This window comes from Macaca nemestrina, chromosome 5 (assembly GCF_043159975.1).
Source record: "Macaca nemestrina isolate mMacNem1 chromosome 5, mMacNem.hap1, whole genome shotgun sequence".
NCBI classification, from domain to species: domain Eukaryota; kingdom Metazoa; phylum Chordata; class Mammalia; order Primates; family Cercopithecidae; genus Macaca; species Macaca nemestrina.
Genome location: NC_092129.1, coordinates 125,826,055 through 125,838,634, shown reverse-complemented (window position 1 = coordinate 125,838,634; position 12,580 = coordinate 125,826,055). Strand labels below are relative to the sequence as shown.

The 12,580-nt window shown below is 41.4% G+C and overlaps 2 protein-coding genes across 19 annotated transcripts in view; one reads left to right on the top strand and one right to left on the bottom strand.

The window, feature by feature from the left end:
* LOC105479539 (dystonin) overlaps positions 1-5,937 on the bottom strand; it is a 496,741-nt gene extending 490,804 nt beyond the window's left edge. For 6 of the 17 annotated variants that reach the window (XM_071095975.1, XM_071095968.1, XM_071095972.1 and 3 more), the window contains exons 1-2: positions 5,513-5,757; positions 4,866-4,927 (exon numbers count right to left, since the gene is read on the bottom strand). In XM_071095975.1, coding sequence (XP_070952076.1) covers positions 4,866-4,927; positions 5,513-5,693 — 243 coding nt within the window. In that variant the 5' untranslated portion in view covers positions 5,694-5,757. Of the gene's footprint in view, positions 1-4,865; positions 4,928-5,512 lie in introns of all 17 variants that reach the window. The other 11 variants (XM_071095967.1, XM_071095979.1, XM_071095970.1 and 8 more) reach the window with 5 other exon arrangements.
* A 274-nt stretch (positions 5,938-6,211) lies between these two features.
* The window catches only part of LOC105479531 (BEN domain containing 6), a 75,388-nt gene continuing 69,019 nt past the window's right edge, over positions 6,212-12,580 (top strand). For both annotated transcript variants that reach the window (XM_011737524.3, XM_024792164.2), the window contains exon 1: positions 6,212-6,566. The gene's annotated coding sequence lies outside the window, so the exon portion shown is untranslated. The remainder of the gene's footprint in view (positions 6,567-12,580) is intronic.

The following is a 12,580-nucleotide window of genomic DNA, read 5'->3' as shown; positions in this document are numbered from 1 at the left end:
CTAGATGAATTTAATTGGCTTGGATGCATGAAAAAAAGTGGGAGTTTTTTTTGTTTTTTGTTTTTGTTGTTTTGTTTTGTTTTTCTGTTTTGTCACCAAGTAGCTAAAGTCAGGGTTAATTATACGATAGTGTTGACTCTGGTATGATAAACTCTGTGAATAGGATTAATTTGTCTTTTTTACATACGTATTGGCTGTACACTTTTACACAGCAGCTTCCGATGCTCTCATCACATTTGTGATTCATAGTTGGAAACGGCACAGCAGTTCAGTTAGCATAACAGAAAAAAAACAGTAACTATAAAATTTCAGCACTGATATTGGGAGTGACCTAGAAGGAACTGTCAAGGGCAGGGGCTCCATCTCCAACCCTTTGTTAGCCCTATTGTCGAGCATAGTACTTTGGACAGAAAGAGAAAATAAATGTGTTTATTTAAAAAATAATTGGGTGACACTCAATGAATACTACATCATGTGCACACTTACAACTTATGGCTGACTTAATTAGTATAAATTAATTTAGACCTAAAAAGACAAATAATTTATTTATAAAGATAACCTAATTATAAAGGATTGCTCAATAATAAACTATCACTTTCCCTAATCTACTAAATTAGGTAATTCTTAATGAAAGATGAAAATTTAATGAGATGCTGTGAAATGTGGTTATTTTGCTGGCCATTCTCCAATGATTTGGTACAGGGACACTTGAGGAACATAATGAGGACAACAAGGCTTAGGTGGACCATTGTTTCATTTAGGATAACTTACATAATCACTGAAAAAAACTAAATGATTTGCCAATTCAGTATTGTAAGAAATGTCAACTAAAAACTCAACTTCCTTCAGCGAAAATTTTGGGCATATTATTCTCTGGGCTGTGAGTGGCATGATTCAACACCACAGGACAGATAATATGTAGCCAGATAATTCTTGTGTTATTCAGTCCTTATCTTGTTATGTGACTCTTTGGGAACTGCTTAACTCTTGGTTCCTTTGCCTGAAACAGGAAATGGAGATATTTACTCAAAAACTGGTAGATATAGAACACACTCTTCTCCTTCCTTACGTCAGACAAGGCTTCCCTTATTCCACTGAGCTCATGAATAGGGATTATTTACCACTATTCACTCTGGATATTCTCAAAGGGCATTATAATAGTCTCCATTCTACTGAAGTACTCCCAAAACCCTTTCTTATAATCTAATGGTACCTCAATTACCCATATCACTTTCTGAAATTTCCTTAAAATCAGGATTGTCACAGCCTGACTTTCACCACAGGAATCTAAGGTAACAGGTAATCACTGTTTAAACACACAGCATAAAGCATTATAAATCCTCAGGAAAAGTACACTTCTTAGATAACAGGATTCTAGAAACCAGAATGAACACTTGGTTTCTAGACTGTCTTACTACATCAATGTGAAATCACTTCTCTTCATTAGCTGTTTAGAACAACAAGAACAAAAACACTGTATAAGTGTTTAATAAGGATACAGAAAACACATATTTCTGTCTATTACTGAAGTTACGCTGTTCAGGCCTTGCTAGCGGCATTAATAATTTCACATTCTCATATGCTATTTATTAACATTTAGAAGACTACTAAAAAGCTAGTAAAGTTTGCAACCATGTAAAAATAAAAAGGGTTGGCAGTTATGGTTCCAAAACATCTTATAAACATCATATTATTTATTTCTAGCTTCATGAGGAAGAAACTGAAGAAATGTGTTTATTATATACTTAATGAGGAGAAAATAGCTGGAGCTCCTCGGATGAGGAAGGTGGCTTTTTTCCCTACTGCAGAACTTCTCCAAAGCAAATTGAGTTCTGGTATCACGATTTTTTTCTCTAGGAGTATTTCTCTGACTACCTGAAAAGGAACCGGCTAAAACTTCCTGTGCAATTGGACTCCTTCCTGGGCATGTGGGTACCAGAAGTAATACCTTCTGCCAAGTAAAGCATCAAAGTGCTCACTGAACTTCTTCATCTGTACAAGGGCTGGCCCAAAGCTTTTTCGTGGTTCAAAGTGAGTCAGCAGATCCTAAACTCATTTTCCTCCTTTGACCACGGTAGAAACACTGAAAGTGAATTATCTACTTACTGAGAATGGAAGGAGAAACAGAAAGTACTAAATTCTTAGTTCAATATGACTATGATTTGTCAGAAATCAAAATATTTTCTTGGATAATTATTTTGCAGCAGCTACTACTAAAAAGCAACAAGAATATTCATTATGCTACACAAAATCTATTTTTTAAAACATGTTTAAATCCAAGTAAATTCAGAGGTATTTCTCAAAGAGACAGTCTTGCAGAAAATGGCATCTTGATAGAAAAGAAAAGAAAAATATTCCCTATGTTTTCCTTAAGGGAAAATATTTCATTTGTGTAAGCAACGTAGTGATGAAATATGACATTCTTTTGCAACACAGTCTCATAATTTTCACGTATAAAATAGCATTCTTTGAGTGGTTTATCAAAACAGCTTGCCAATGGGTAGCCCATAAACAAATTAAACTAATAATGCGTTTAAATTTTTCAGAAACAAAAATCAAACCAAATCCATTTTGTTTCAATTTGTGACTTACATTTTTAGCACAAACTCCAGGGCAATTTTTAAAAGGCTGGAAAGATCCAGTAAGAGTTGAGATTTAGCAAATGCTGAATTCTGAGCAATGTCCTGAGAATGTGCATTTTTTCTTTTCCGCCCAACTCTGAGTTGTATTTGCCCAGTTTCAGGAACCAGCACTCACTAGGATATTTTTTTTTCATCCATTCATTCAATAAATATTTATTAATAACCTACTGTATACAAGGCACTGAGCCAAATAGTGGGGATACAGCCCTAAACAAGAAATATATGGTCCTGCCCTCAAAGAGCTCACAGTCTAGTAAACAAGGCAAATATCACACAAAGATGTCAAACTGTACCAGAAATCTTTTTTTTTTTTTTTTTTTTTTTTTTTTTTTTTGAGATGGAGTCTCGCTCTGTCGCCCAGGCTGGAGTGCGGTGGCCTGATCTCAGCTCACTGCAAGCTCTGCCTCCCGCGTTCACGCCATTCTCCTGCCTCAGCCTCCTGAGTAGCTGGGACTACAGGCGCCCGCCACCACGCCCGGCTAATTTTTTGTATTTTTAGTAGAGACGGGGTTTCACTGCGGTCTCGATCTCCTGACCTTGTGATCCGCCTGCCTCGGCCTCCCAAAGTGCTGGGATTACAGGCGTGAGCCACTGCGCCCGGCAGAAATCTTATGAAGTGAGTTAAGGCATTAAACAACTACCCCCAGCTTTCCTAACCAAATGCAAGCTCAGAACAAAAACATTCAACTGAGAGATAACTAAACAAGACATAGTTGTATCTCATTTTTCGTTTGTGCTTTAGCTGAAATATCTGATGGCTAGCATAATAATCCATAACAGGATTATTATTCTGGTTCTATCATTTATGTGTGTGGAACTGGTTATCTCCTTTTAAAATCAAAATCCTGTATTTTGGTGTTTGCACTCTGTCAATTATTTACTTCTCATCACATCTGAATGGGCTGTTCTGTTGAATTAATCTCACATTCGAAAACTGTTGCTTTATAATAGTCCCGGTTTTTTATGTTTTCCATAAACTTGAATTAATTAATTTAATAAAGACTTGAAAATTTGCAAACATTATCATTTATTTTTATACACTTTAAAATTCAATTTTACAAAATATAATGATAGCTACCAAATACTGAATACTTATTATGAGCTAAGTGGGATTCTTCTTTACACAGTTTATTGTAATTTCCTCCACCTTCCTATAACCCTGCAAGGTACTAATGGCTCTATCTTACAGATAGGTAAACCGAGGCACCGAGACATATCACACAGCTAGTTAATGTAAAGCCAGGAATGGAACCTCTGATTACCTGACTGGTTAACTTATCCTCTCAAGAATCCTAAATTGAATAGAGTTCTCACCCTCCAGGGCTATATGCAGTAGAATTACTCTTTATGCAACATTTTAATGATATTGCAATAATACAGTTAAAGTTTTTAAGCAACTAGAACCCAATAAAACATCTAGGGTGGCATAAAATATCTAATTAATGAAATGAAAGGTAAGATAACTGCAGGTAAATGGAGGGCGTTTAACTATGAAGTCTTTGCCGACATGAGTAAACTGCACCAAGCAGCAACTTCCAAGCCTGGCGGCGTGTAACTTTCCTAGAAAGAGGGGAAATTATTTTAGGATAAGTGGAGGTTGGCCTGAAAACTCCTAAAGAAATCCTAGGTCAGGGAGAGCTTGCGTTTCTTCAGTGGAGCTGGTTCCTGGGTGCAGTGATTAGGAGTTAATTGCCCTAGAGGGATGGTCCACGTTTCGGGAGTAGAGACTAGCACGAGCATTTAATTTAAGCACACACTACCGTCATCGCTTTGCAAACATCATCAGATAGTCCCCATTAAAACATGGAGAGCTTTATGAGAGAACAGAAATGTAAACTTGAAAATCGAAATTGAAATGCATATAGATCAAACTGTTCTGCACTAACCTCTTCGTTTATCCCAGTGAACAACCAGAATCAACTGAGAGCACCCAGAAAACACTTCCACCAGCAAAGTACAAACTGTAAACTCAAGTGACATCCACCCTGTGGCTAAGTTTTTTAAGGTCTGCAGCACTTTTAGGGTTTGCCTTTTCCCCTCTTGTACAACGGCTCCACTACACAAATTTGCTAAAACCGTTCGCTGGGCACTAATATGGAATCGCTTAAAAAGAAACATGCCACTTTCGGCTAGGGGACAGCATGCTCGTCATTCAGTGTCCTACTGGTTTCTTAACACGCATATAATTAATATTGGTACTCAGGAAAGAGAACTTCTTCTGACCTTGAGCGTGCGCGCTAAATAAATTACCTCAGAACGAAAGTGGTGCGATCTCAAAACAGCATCTGGGGAGAAAAGAGAAATGAGACTTCATTTAACTCCTTGTTCTTCACGTAAGTGATTCATGACTTACCTGGGAGACCAGGGTCGGGAAAGCATATCTCAGACGCCTGGAATTCGGTGGGACATCCTGGGGGAGGGAGGAGGAGTCCTGGGGCCATCGGTCTCTAGGTGATTTCTCCGCGAGAAGTTTGCATGAAAGTTCTGGGGGAGTTGGGGAGTCCCGAACTTTCCATGCCTTACTTTCTTACCCCTACGCTCCAGCGAAGGACTGGTGAAGGCAAGGCTGCCGCAGCCCCGGACTACGCTCAAATTACCCTTAACGCTTTAGCAAACTGACTGAAAATTTGAGTTCGTTTCTCCCTTCCCTGCCCTCTGCATCGCCGTGGTTATTCAAACCTGGGAGACTGGAGGGCGGAGGTGAGGGCAAAAAGGGCAAGGGGCGTTAAATAAAGAAACGTACTCAGCCTGGGGAGTGGGCAATGATGGGGCTAGGGGCAGCCGAGGAGAACTGAGGGAGCCGCGCTTCACTCTCCAAATCGGCTTAAATGTTCCTGGTAGCCGCAGAAACCCGTCGCGGCGTGTCTTACCTCGGCTTCTCGAACGACCCGAGAAGACCGATTTCATCGGATGCCTCCCTTTCTGGAGCTTGCGGTGCCAGCAGCAGAAGAAGACGATGGTGGCGATGGTGCCCAGCAGAAGCAACAAGAGGAAGAGGGCACATTGGATGCTGTAGGGTCTCAGCAAGACGAGGAAAGCCGCGGCGATCATGGTGCGGGCGACGCGGGGGCGACTCGACGGCGGGGCTGGAGGGCGGCGGCACAGGCACCCGCGCGGGGCGCACGCCGGGACGGCGGGCACGGGTGAGCGCGGCTCAGCGCGTCATGCCCGGCGCTCGCGGCCCCGCGCCCAGCCCAATGGCTGCGCACCCCGCGCCAGCCGCGCTACGCGAGTGATCCAGGGCTGCGGGGAGCGCTTGCCATGACTCAGCAGACAGCGACTAGGCTGCGACTCGGCGACTGGGATCCTCTCCCCTCCCTCCCCAGGCGCCCCCGCCCCCGTCCGTGCGCAGCCCCCGGGCGCAGCCCCGCCGGGGACGCGGCGAGTGGGGAGGAGCAGCGCCGCCGCCGCGACCGCCCGGGCTCCGCGCATCGTCCTGCGGCCGCAGCCGACCTCAGCATCCCAGAAGCCGGGCGCACGTGGGTCGGGGCGGGGACGCGGCGCCCGGGCTGCAGCCGCGGCAGCCTGCTGGGGGCGGGAATGGGGCGCCGCGGCGGGGGCTCGGCTGATGACATCACAGCCGGGCTGCGGCAGCGCGGGCGCGCGGACATGGCTGCGGCGGTTTCGGCGGCGGCCGCGGGCTGCGCCCGGGCCTGAGAGCCCAGCGCCCTCCCGCGGGGCCGCCCGCCAGTCCGCGCCGTCCTCAGGTGCATTGACCGGGAGCCTCTAGCGTCCCGGACACCCGGCGCTTCCGCCTATCCAGCCTCCCTTGGCCAAATTGCTGCGGAGCCCATCGTCAGGGGGCGCCAAGGAGCCAGGGGGAAAACCGTGAGGCGCTGACAGGAGCCTCCCGGCGGTGCTACCCCTCACCTCCCACCTCCCTGCGCCCCGCCCCGAGGTTGGGGCTTTGAAGGATGCAGTCGGGTGAGCTATTGCTTGTGGGGGTTCCTCGCACGCTGAAGCGCGAGCGCTGGGAAGGGCCTTCCCTGGGAATTGGGATACTCCAGGAACGGGAGGCCCTCTCCTCTCCAAGCCTCTCTAAACTAGGAGCGCTCCGGGGGTAGTACGCTCTGGTCTGCAGAGGTGAACTCTTCCACCCCAAACTTGGTACTTATTTGGCAGCTAAGAATTAGGCACTTTGATCTTCTTGTATCCCTGGGTTTGCCCTAAAAACCCTGACTCATTTAGTGCATTTGAAGGGCGAGGGGATTTCAGATTTAGGGACCTGACAGATGAAGTAAGTTGGGACTTGGCTTATAAATATTTGGGGGAGAAATTTTTTAGGGAGTGTGAGGCAATAGTGATCTCTCACACTTGCAGGCACACTGCCTCCCTTTTGTCCCCTCCCCACGTTTCTTCATAACCAGCAAAAAGTATATGGCAGTTGGTGGCCAGGGGATTTAACACTGATGCAATGCCAGCGCGGAAGGTATGGCAAGAGCGCTGCAGTGTGCCTTTCTGCGGACAGCCACGGCCAGCTGGCCAGGAAGCGACTGCTGCAGCAGTCAGTCTGCGGCATCTTGCGGCCTTGGCGGGCGGTGCTGTGCCGCGTTCTGCTGCCCCCAAGGCAATGCTGGCTTTCCCTGTGTGGGGCTGGATTGTTTGTTTCATTTACTCGCATAAGAAAACTTTAATTATAGTGAAAAGGTAACACTTGACTGCATTTGTGGAGTTTCTTATAACGACTATATTAGCCTCTTTTTTGGAATACCTAATAGACTGAAGAAATTGTATCATAAAAATTTATAAAATTTTGAAAAGCAGGTAAATAATTGGGAGGAATAAAAGTTTTATTTGCTTGTAGTGATCTCAAAATCATGTTGTTTTCCAACTATACAAAACCGTACAGCTCTGCGTAAAAGCTTAATCATTGATGTCCTTAAGGCCAGTAACACATTACCGTGTGTAAGTATTAAACCTAAAAAGGCATTGCTTAATGCAGTCTCTTAGTGCCAGATTCATAAACATGGAAAACAACAGATACGTTTTGTTTACAGCTGGTTTCCTAAAACAAAATAAACATTCGAATTGTTGACATGTTGCATCTCATTCATTCAGTTGTTTTGGATTGAACTCAGAAGGGACCTTGCTTGGAGACACTGGGTAAGGTGGGAATTTTGAATGGCAGCATGTAGGCTGCACTGCATTCCAGGATAGGCTTCATGGGTCTCTAGCACTCAGAGGGGGTGACAGGTAGCACTACATCATGTACATATGGCTAAAGGTTTCCTGATACCGCAGCCCACTGCAGTGGGAAACTATATTCAACAATTATGCAGAGGTTGTTGAAGAAAATCCTGAGAGCTTGCAATGTGTGGCACATCAGGAAAGGAAGAATTCTCCACCGCATTGACTCAACAATGGCATGGTGGAGTAATTTTAAACAACAAAACTGAACTAATCGTGTGCAGACATTGGGGGAAATAACTAACAGAATTTTGGAAGGTCATCTTTATGCTTCTCATTGATTAAAATTTGTAAGTGAGCTGAAATAGCCTACATATACTTGAACAGAAACATGTCAAAGACACAGACACAGCATAGTATTCAAATTGCCCCAAACGCTATATTTTTTAACAACAAAAAGCAACTAAATCGCTATTATGGTTTTCTGAACTATTCCTTTAGCACAATTGTTATCATCCTGCGTCTTGCTGCAGCCATTTATAAGTTTCAAGTGCACACAAGAACATCATTTATCTCTCTTGGCAGGCAAATGCTTAACTGCCATGCAATAGGATTACAGATATTTCTTTTTAGATGCATTCATTTCTGTTCTTTCCATCAGTTGTCTTAAAGATGCTAATAATAAACAAACCAAATCCTTGAAATAATTTAATATTTAGTTCCATTGTTATTTTCTGATTTGTTTGTTGCTAATTTATCATTTTTTCCAAATAATAGCATACATATTATTAATTGCTTCTTTCTGTGTGTTTACATGGTGCCTAATGCATTGTGGAATTCAATAAATACTAAATCAGCCAAGCAGTGCTTTTTGGAAGTTAATTTAGTAGAAATTATACCTTGCCTTCCTGGTAGGTTTTTGCTTAAAAAAAAGAATAATTGACATTGTATAAAAGTCACACACACAAAAAGAATTGTTAAGTTTGAGGGTAGGGATGGAGGGGGAGAGCCATGGCCAAATCTTTCATACAAAAAAATGAAAATTTATAATGGAAAAGTATGTATAATTTGTTGACTTATTTATAAGAGTAAGTTATCATTGTCACCCAAAAGAAAGCAAAAAAGTTGGGAAAGATAGCTAAGAGAGTTGGATATCACATATGTAGAAGATGGTCCATTATACAGCCTTTCTTCCCTTTAGAGTTTCAACCAAATTGGGAATAGACACAAGGAGCCATAAGGAAATTAAAATATTGTGTTAACTCTATTCAAGATAAAGTCAGATTGAAGAAGACAGCTTAGCCTCAAGGCCAAAATGGGGCATCTTATTCCTTTTTCCTCACTCAGCATGCCCACCCAGTCACAGCTGAAAAATGACAGACCTCCCCAACATTAGGGCAGGAAGGAACCCAACCTGTTCAAATTCTGGGATAAACACCAAAGGCAAAGGGAAGCCTGACACTTCCATAAGGCACTCAGCATGTGTGAGCAAGAGACAGGCCCATGTGTGAGAAGGGAATTTTATACATCACTCCTGCCCACTAAAGGCTAGTAGGCCCTCTTGAGTTTTTCCATCACTAACTCTTTTCATTCCTGAAAGATAACAGTGAGTAAGGTGCTTTAATAAGGTGGCAGAAACATCTTTCTCAGTACTTTCCTAGAGGCAGAAAGTTGTGGCACAAGTTCCTAATGTATGGATCAGGAAGAAACATCAGAAGGAAGAAAAGTTTCCACCCTAAGCTATGTAGCAACCAGTTGAGAAAAAGGGAAGAACTGAAGATAACTCAGGTTTCGAGCTAGGGTAGAGGAATAATTTGGAAGGAGAAGATAAAAAACTGTGTTTTAGACCCACTGAGTTGGAAGCGTCAGAAGGACAGCAGTGTGAAAATATCCAGCAAGCCCATGGAAATGTGGAGAGGTCAGAACCAAAAACAGATAGGGAGTCATCAACATTGTAGTTGGAGTAATGGAAATTAATGGAAATAGAGGAAATGACTAAGGAATAGATGCTAAAGAGCATCTCAGAATCAGAACTTTGGAGACAGCTTCCATTTGTGGACTGGAGGATAGCAAAGTGGTCGAAGCCAAGTAGGGAGTGTTCCAATTTAGTGACTCTCTGGAACAGATGCACAAATGGGAGGCTAAGAAGGGCAAGGACTGAGGACTGGTGACTAGGAGTCCTCTGGAAACCTTTCAGAGAACTGATTCAGCATGGCAGGAGAGGCTAAAACCAGACATTAATGAGTTCAAGAGGGAATGAGAGATGAAAAAGAGGAGAGGGTTGTTGTCTACAATCTTTGCAGAAATTTAACTCTAAAGGGGATGAGTAGAAAAGCAATTAAATCCTGAATAAAGGCAAATGGTGATTATTTTGTCAGGCTAGGGATAGTTGAACAAGTTTCTAGGGAATTTGGGAGACGGAGCCAGAAGAGGGAGATAAATAAGTAAAGACAGGGGAAAAGAGGACATTCTCCTGGGGATTTGTGTGATTTAGTAATTTGTTCAAAATACCTTGAGTCCCCCCACAGACTGGTCTTTGTAGTCTCAGGTTGCTTTGGACTCTGCAGAGTTAAAATTGAGCCTGACTAGTTAGGATGGCTCCATGCCCAGGGTTTCTTTCCCATCAAATCTGGCTACTAATACTCAGACTTGAATAATGACTTTTAGGGAAAGATAAGAAATGTCTTGGAATGTAGCCTAGGTTGTCTGTGATTATTACCAATTTATATGGAAGTGAGTAAATTACCCAGTTGGTAATCACACAAGGACATTACATTGAAATATTACCCCCTTGAAAATAAGAAGTTTAGGTAAGAATGGCTCTAGCAATAAATTATTAGAAATAAAGCATACTAATTTTGGCCTGTTAACTTCCTTGTTTCTAGGTGAAGTGTTTTACATGTGCTTGTATTAAAAGGTAAAGGAGCTATATCATCTGGAAGAACCTACTTCATCTAAAATAAATTTGGAGGTGATTTCCAGCCACCAGAACCAGGGAAACCATCATATGGATAGATTACTATTTTCTTTTATCCTTCTTCTTGATAAAAAAAATTTTTGAAAAAAAAATTTTGAATTTTTGAAAGGAAAATAATTGTAACTTGCAGTAATATCAAATATTATTTTCAGCAAATATTCCCTGGTAAAGGGCTTTATTTTACCATAATAAAAACTTTTAAAATAACTTAAAAGTATACTGAGAAAATATTGCAAATGGAATTATTTCAGATTGTTCTTTTAACATTTTAGCTATTGTAGAGCCTAGATTTTGTTATTCTACGGGTTACCAAAACTGCAGAAGCCACGATAATTCCAGGGGGGTGAGAGGGGCATTCTTTTTGTGTGTGTGAACATTACAGACTTTTCAAAAAAGTCAGCTGGGTTTGGGAGCTTAAAAACATCAATATAATTGAATTCATTTACTATATAATGCTTTGCAGACAGTTTTTGGAAAGTAATCATTTATTATCCACAAGCAAATAGAATTCATTTATATAGTTTCCACACTGAGTGTGGGATTAGTCATGTGGCAAAATACTGAGTCATTTGGCCAGAAAATTTACTCATAGTTGTATGAACTGCCAATGGAAAATTTGAGAGCTGTTCATAAATCAAATTATAAAGCTCTTAGAGTTATAAATCACTGAGCAATATTGTTCATTACTATTCAGATGGTATAAAATATCTCCACCATTTCTAAGAATGGGCAATTTACAAAGCAAGTTTGAAAGTTGAAGATATTGCCTTCTAGATCCAAGACGAAACTTGCCATATAAGTTACAAACATTCTACATCTGAAACTTCAACACTTCTTAAATAAAAAGATAAAAAAATGAGGTGGGAACTTTATCATTGCATAGCAAATGTTACAAGATGAATAAAATTTTAGTTATTATTTAAGTATTAAGTTCTAAGTTGTGTTGATAATAAAACTACAGCAACATTGAATAGCTAGAGTTCTCCTATTTCTTAAAATAATTCTTTGTCATTTAGGACTTTTGCATTAAATATTTTGTGCTAATAGAGTTGTATGCTAATGCATCAATGCACTTGTAGCCAAAAAAATAATGTCATTAGGAGAGCAGAGGTACTAAATGTACCAAGGAGAGCAGAAAATTGTGATGAGCAACTGATGATTAGTAAAAGATGTATTAATAATATATAGTTCCAGAGGTTATTGATATCCCATGTAAAGACACCCTATGAATATAGGAACAGAAAGAAAAGTACATCTTGAAAATGTCTTTGTAGCCACAAATACTTTATGGAGTAAAACAGGGCAACAAACAGCAAACACACTAAATTGGAATATAGTGGAGTTTATATTTCAAAGAAGAAAGCCATAAATCTAAAGCCTGTTCTTGCCAGTCCTATCTCTACTGTAGAAGTTCAAACTGAAATTCATGAGTAGGTTTCTAGAGACCTGAAATTACACGTAAAGACTTGTGTCTCATTTTGAGGACATGATCCATACCTTTCATTAGATTCTTAATGAGTTCTCCAACTTCCCCAATGAGAATCGTAAGAATCATACAAATCCATGTAGGTACTGAGGCTTCTGAATGCAGTATAAGTCATTTGATCCATCAACAGTGGCAGCACCTGCGTACTCCTGAGATTGTAAGAAGTGTCTCGGGGACTATCCATCTGGTTAGCAAAGGAAACTTTCTGTTCTAAACTATAAAAGTTTAGATAAGTCTCCCAAGTGCAGGTGAGTGCTGCCACCCAAAGACTAAATGGAGATGATGTGCTGGGAGTTTCCTTGTCCTCTAGCATCTTTAAACACATTGGGAGAGAGACAAATGAGTCCC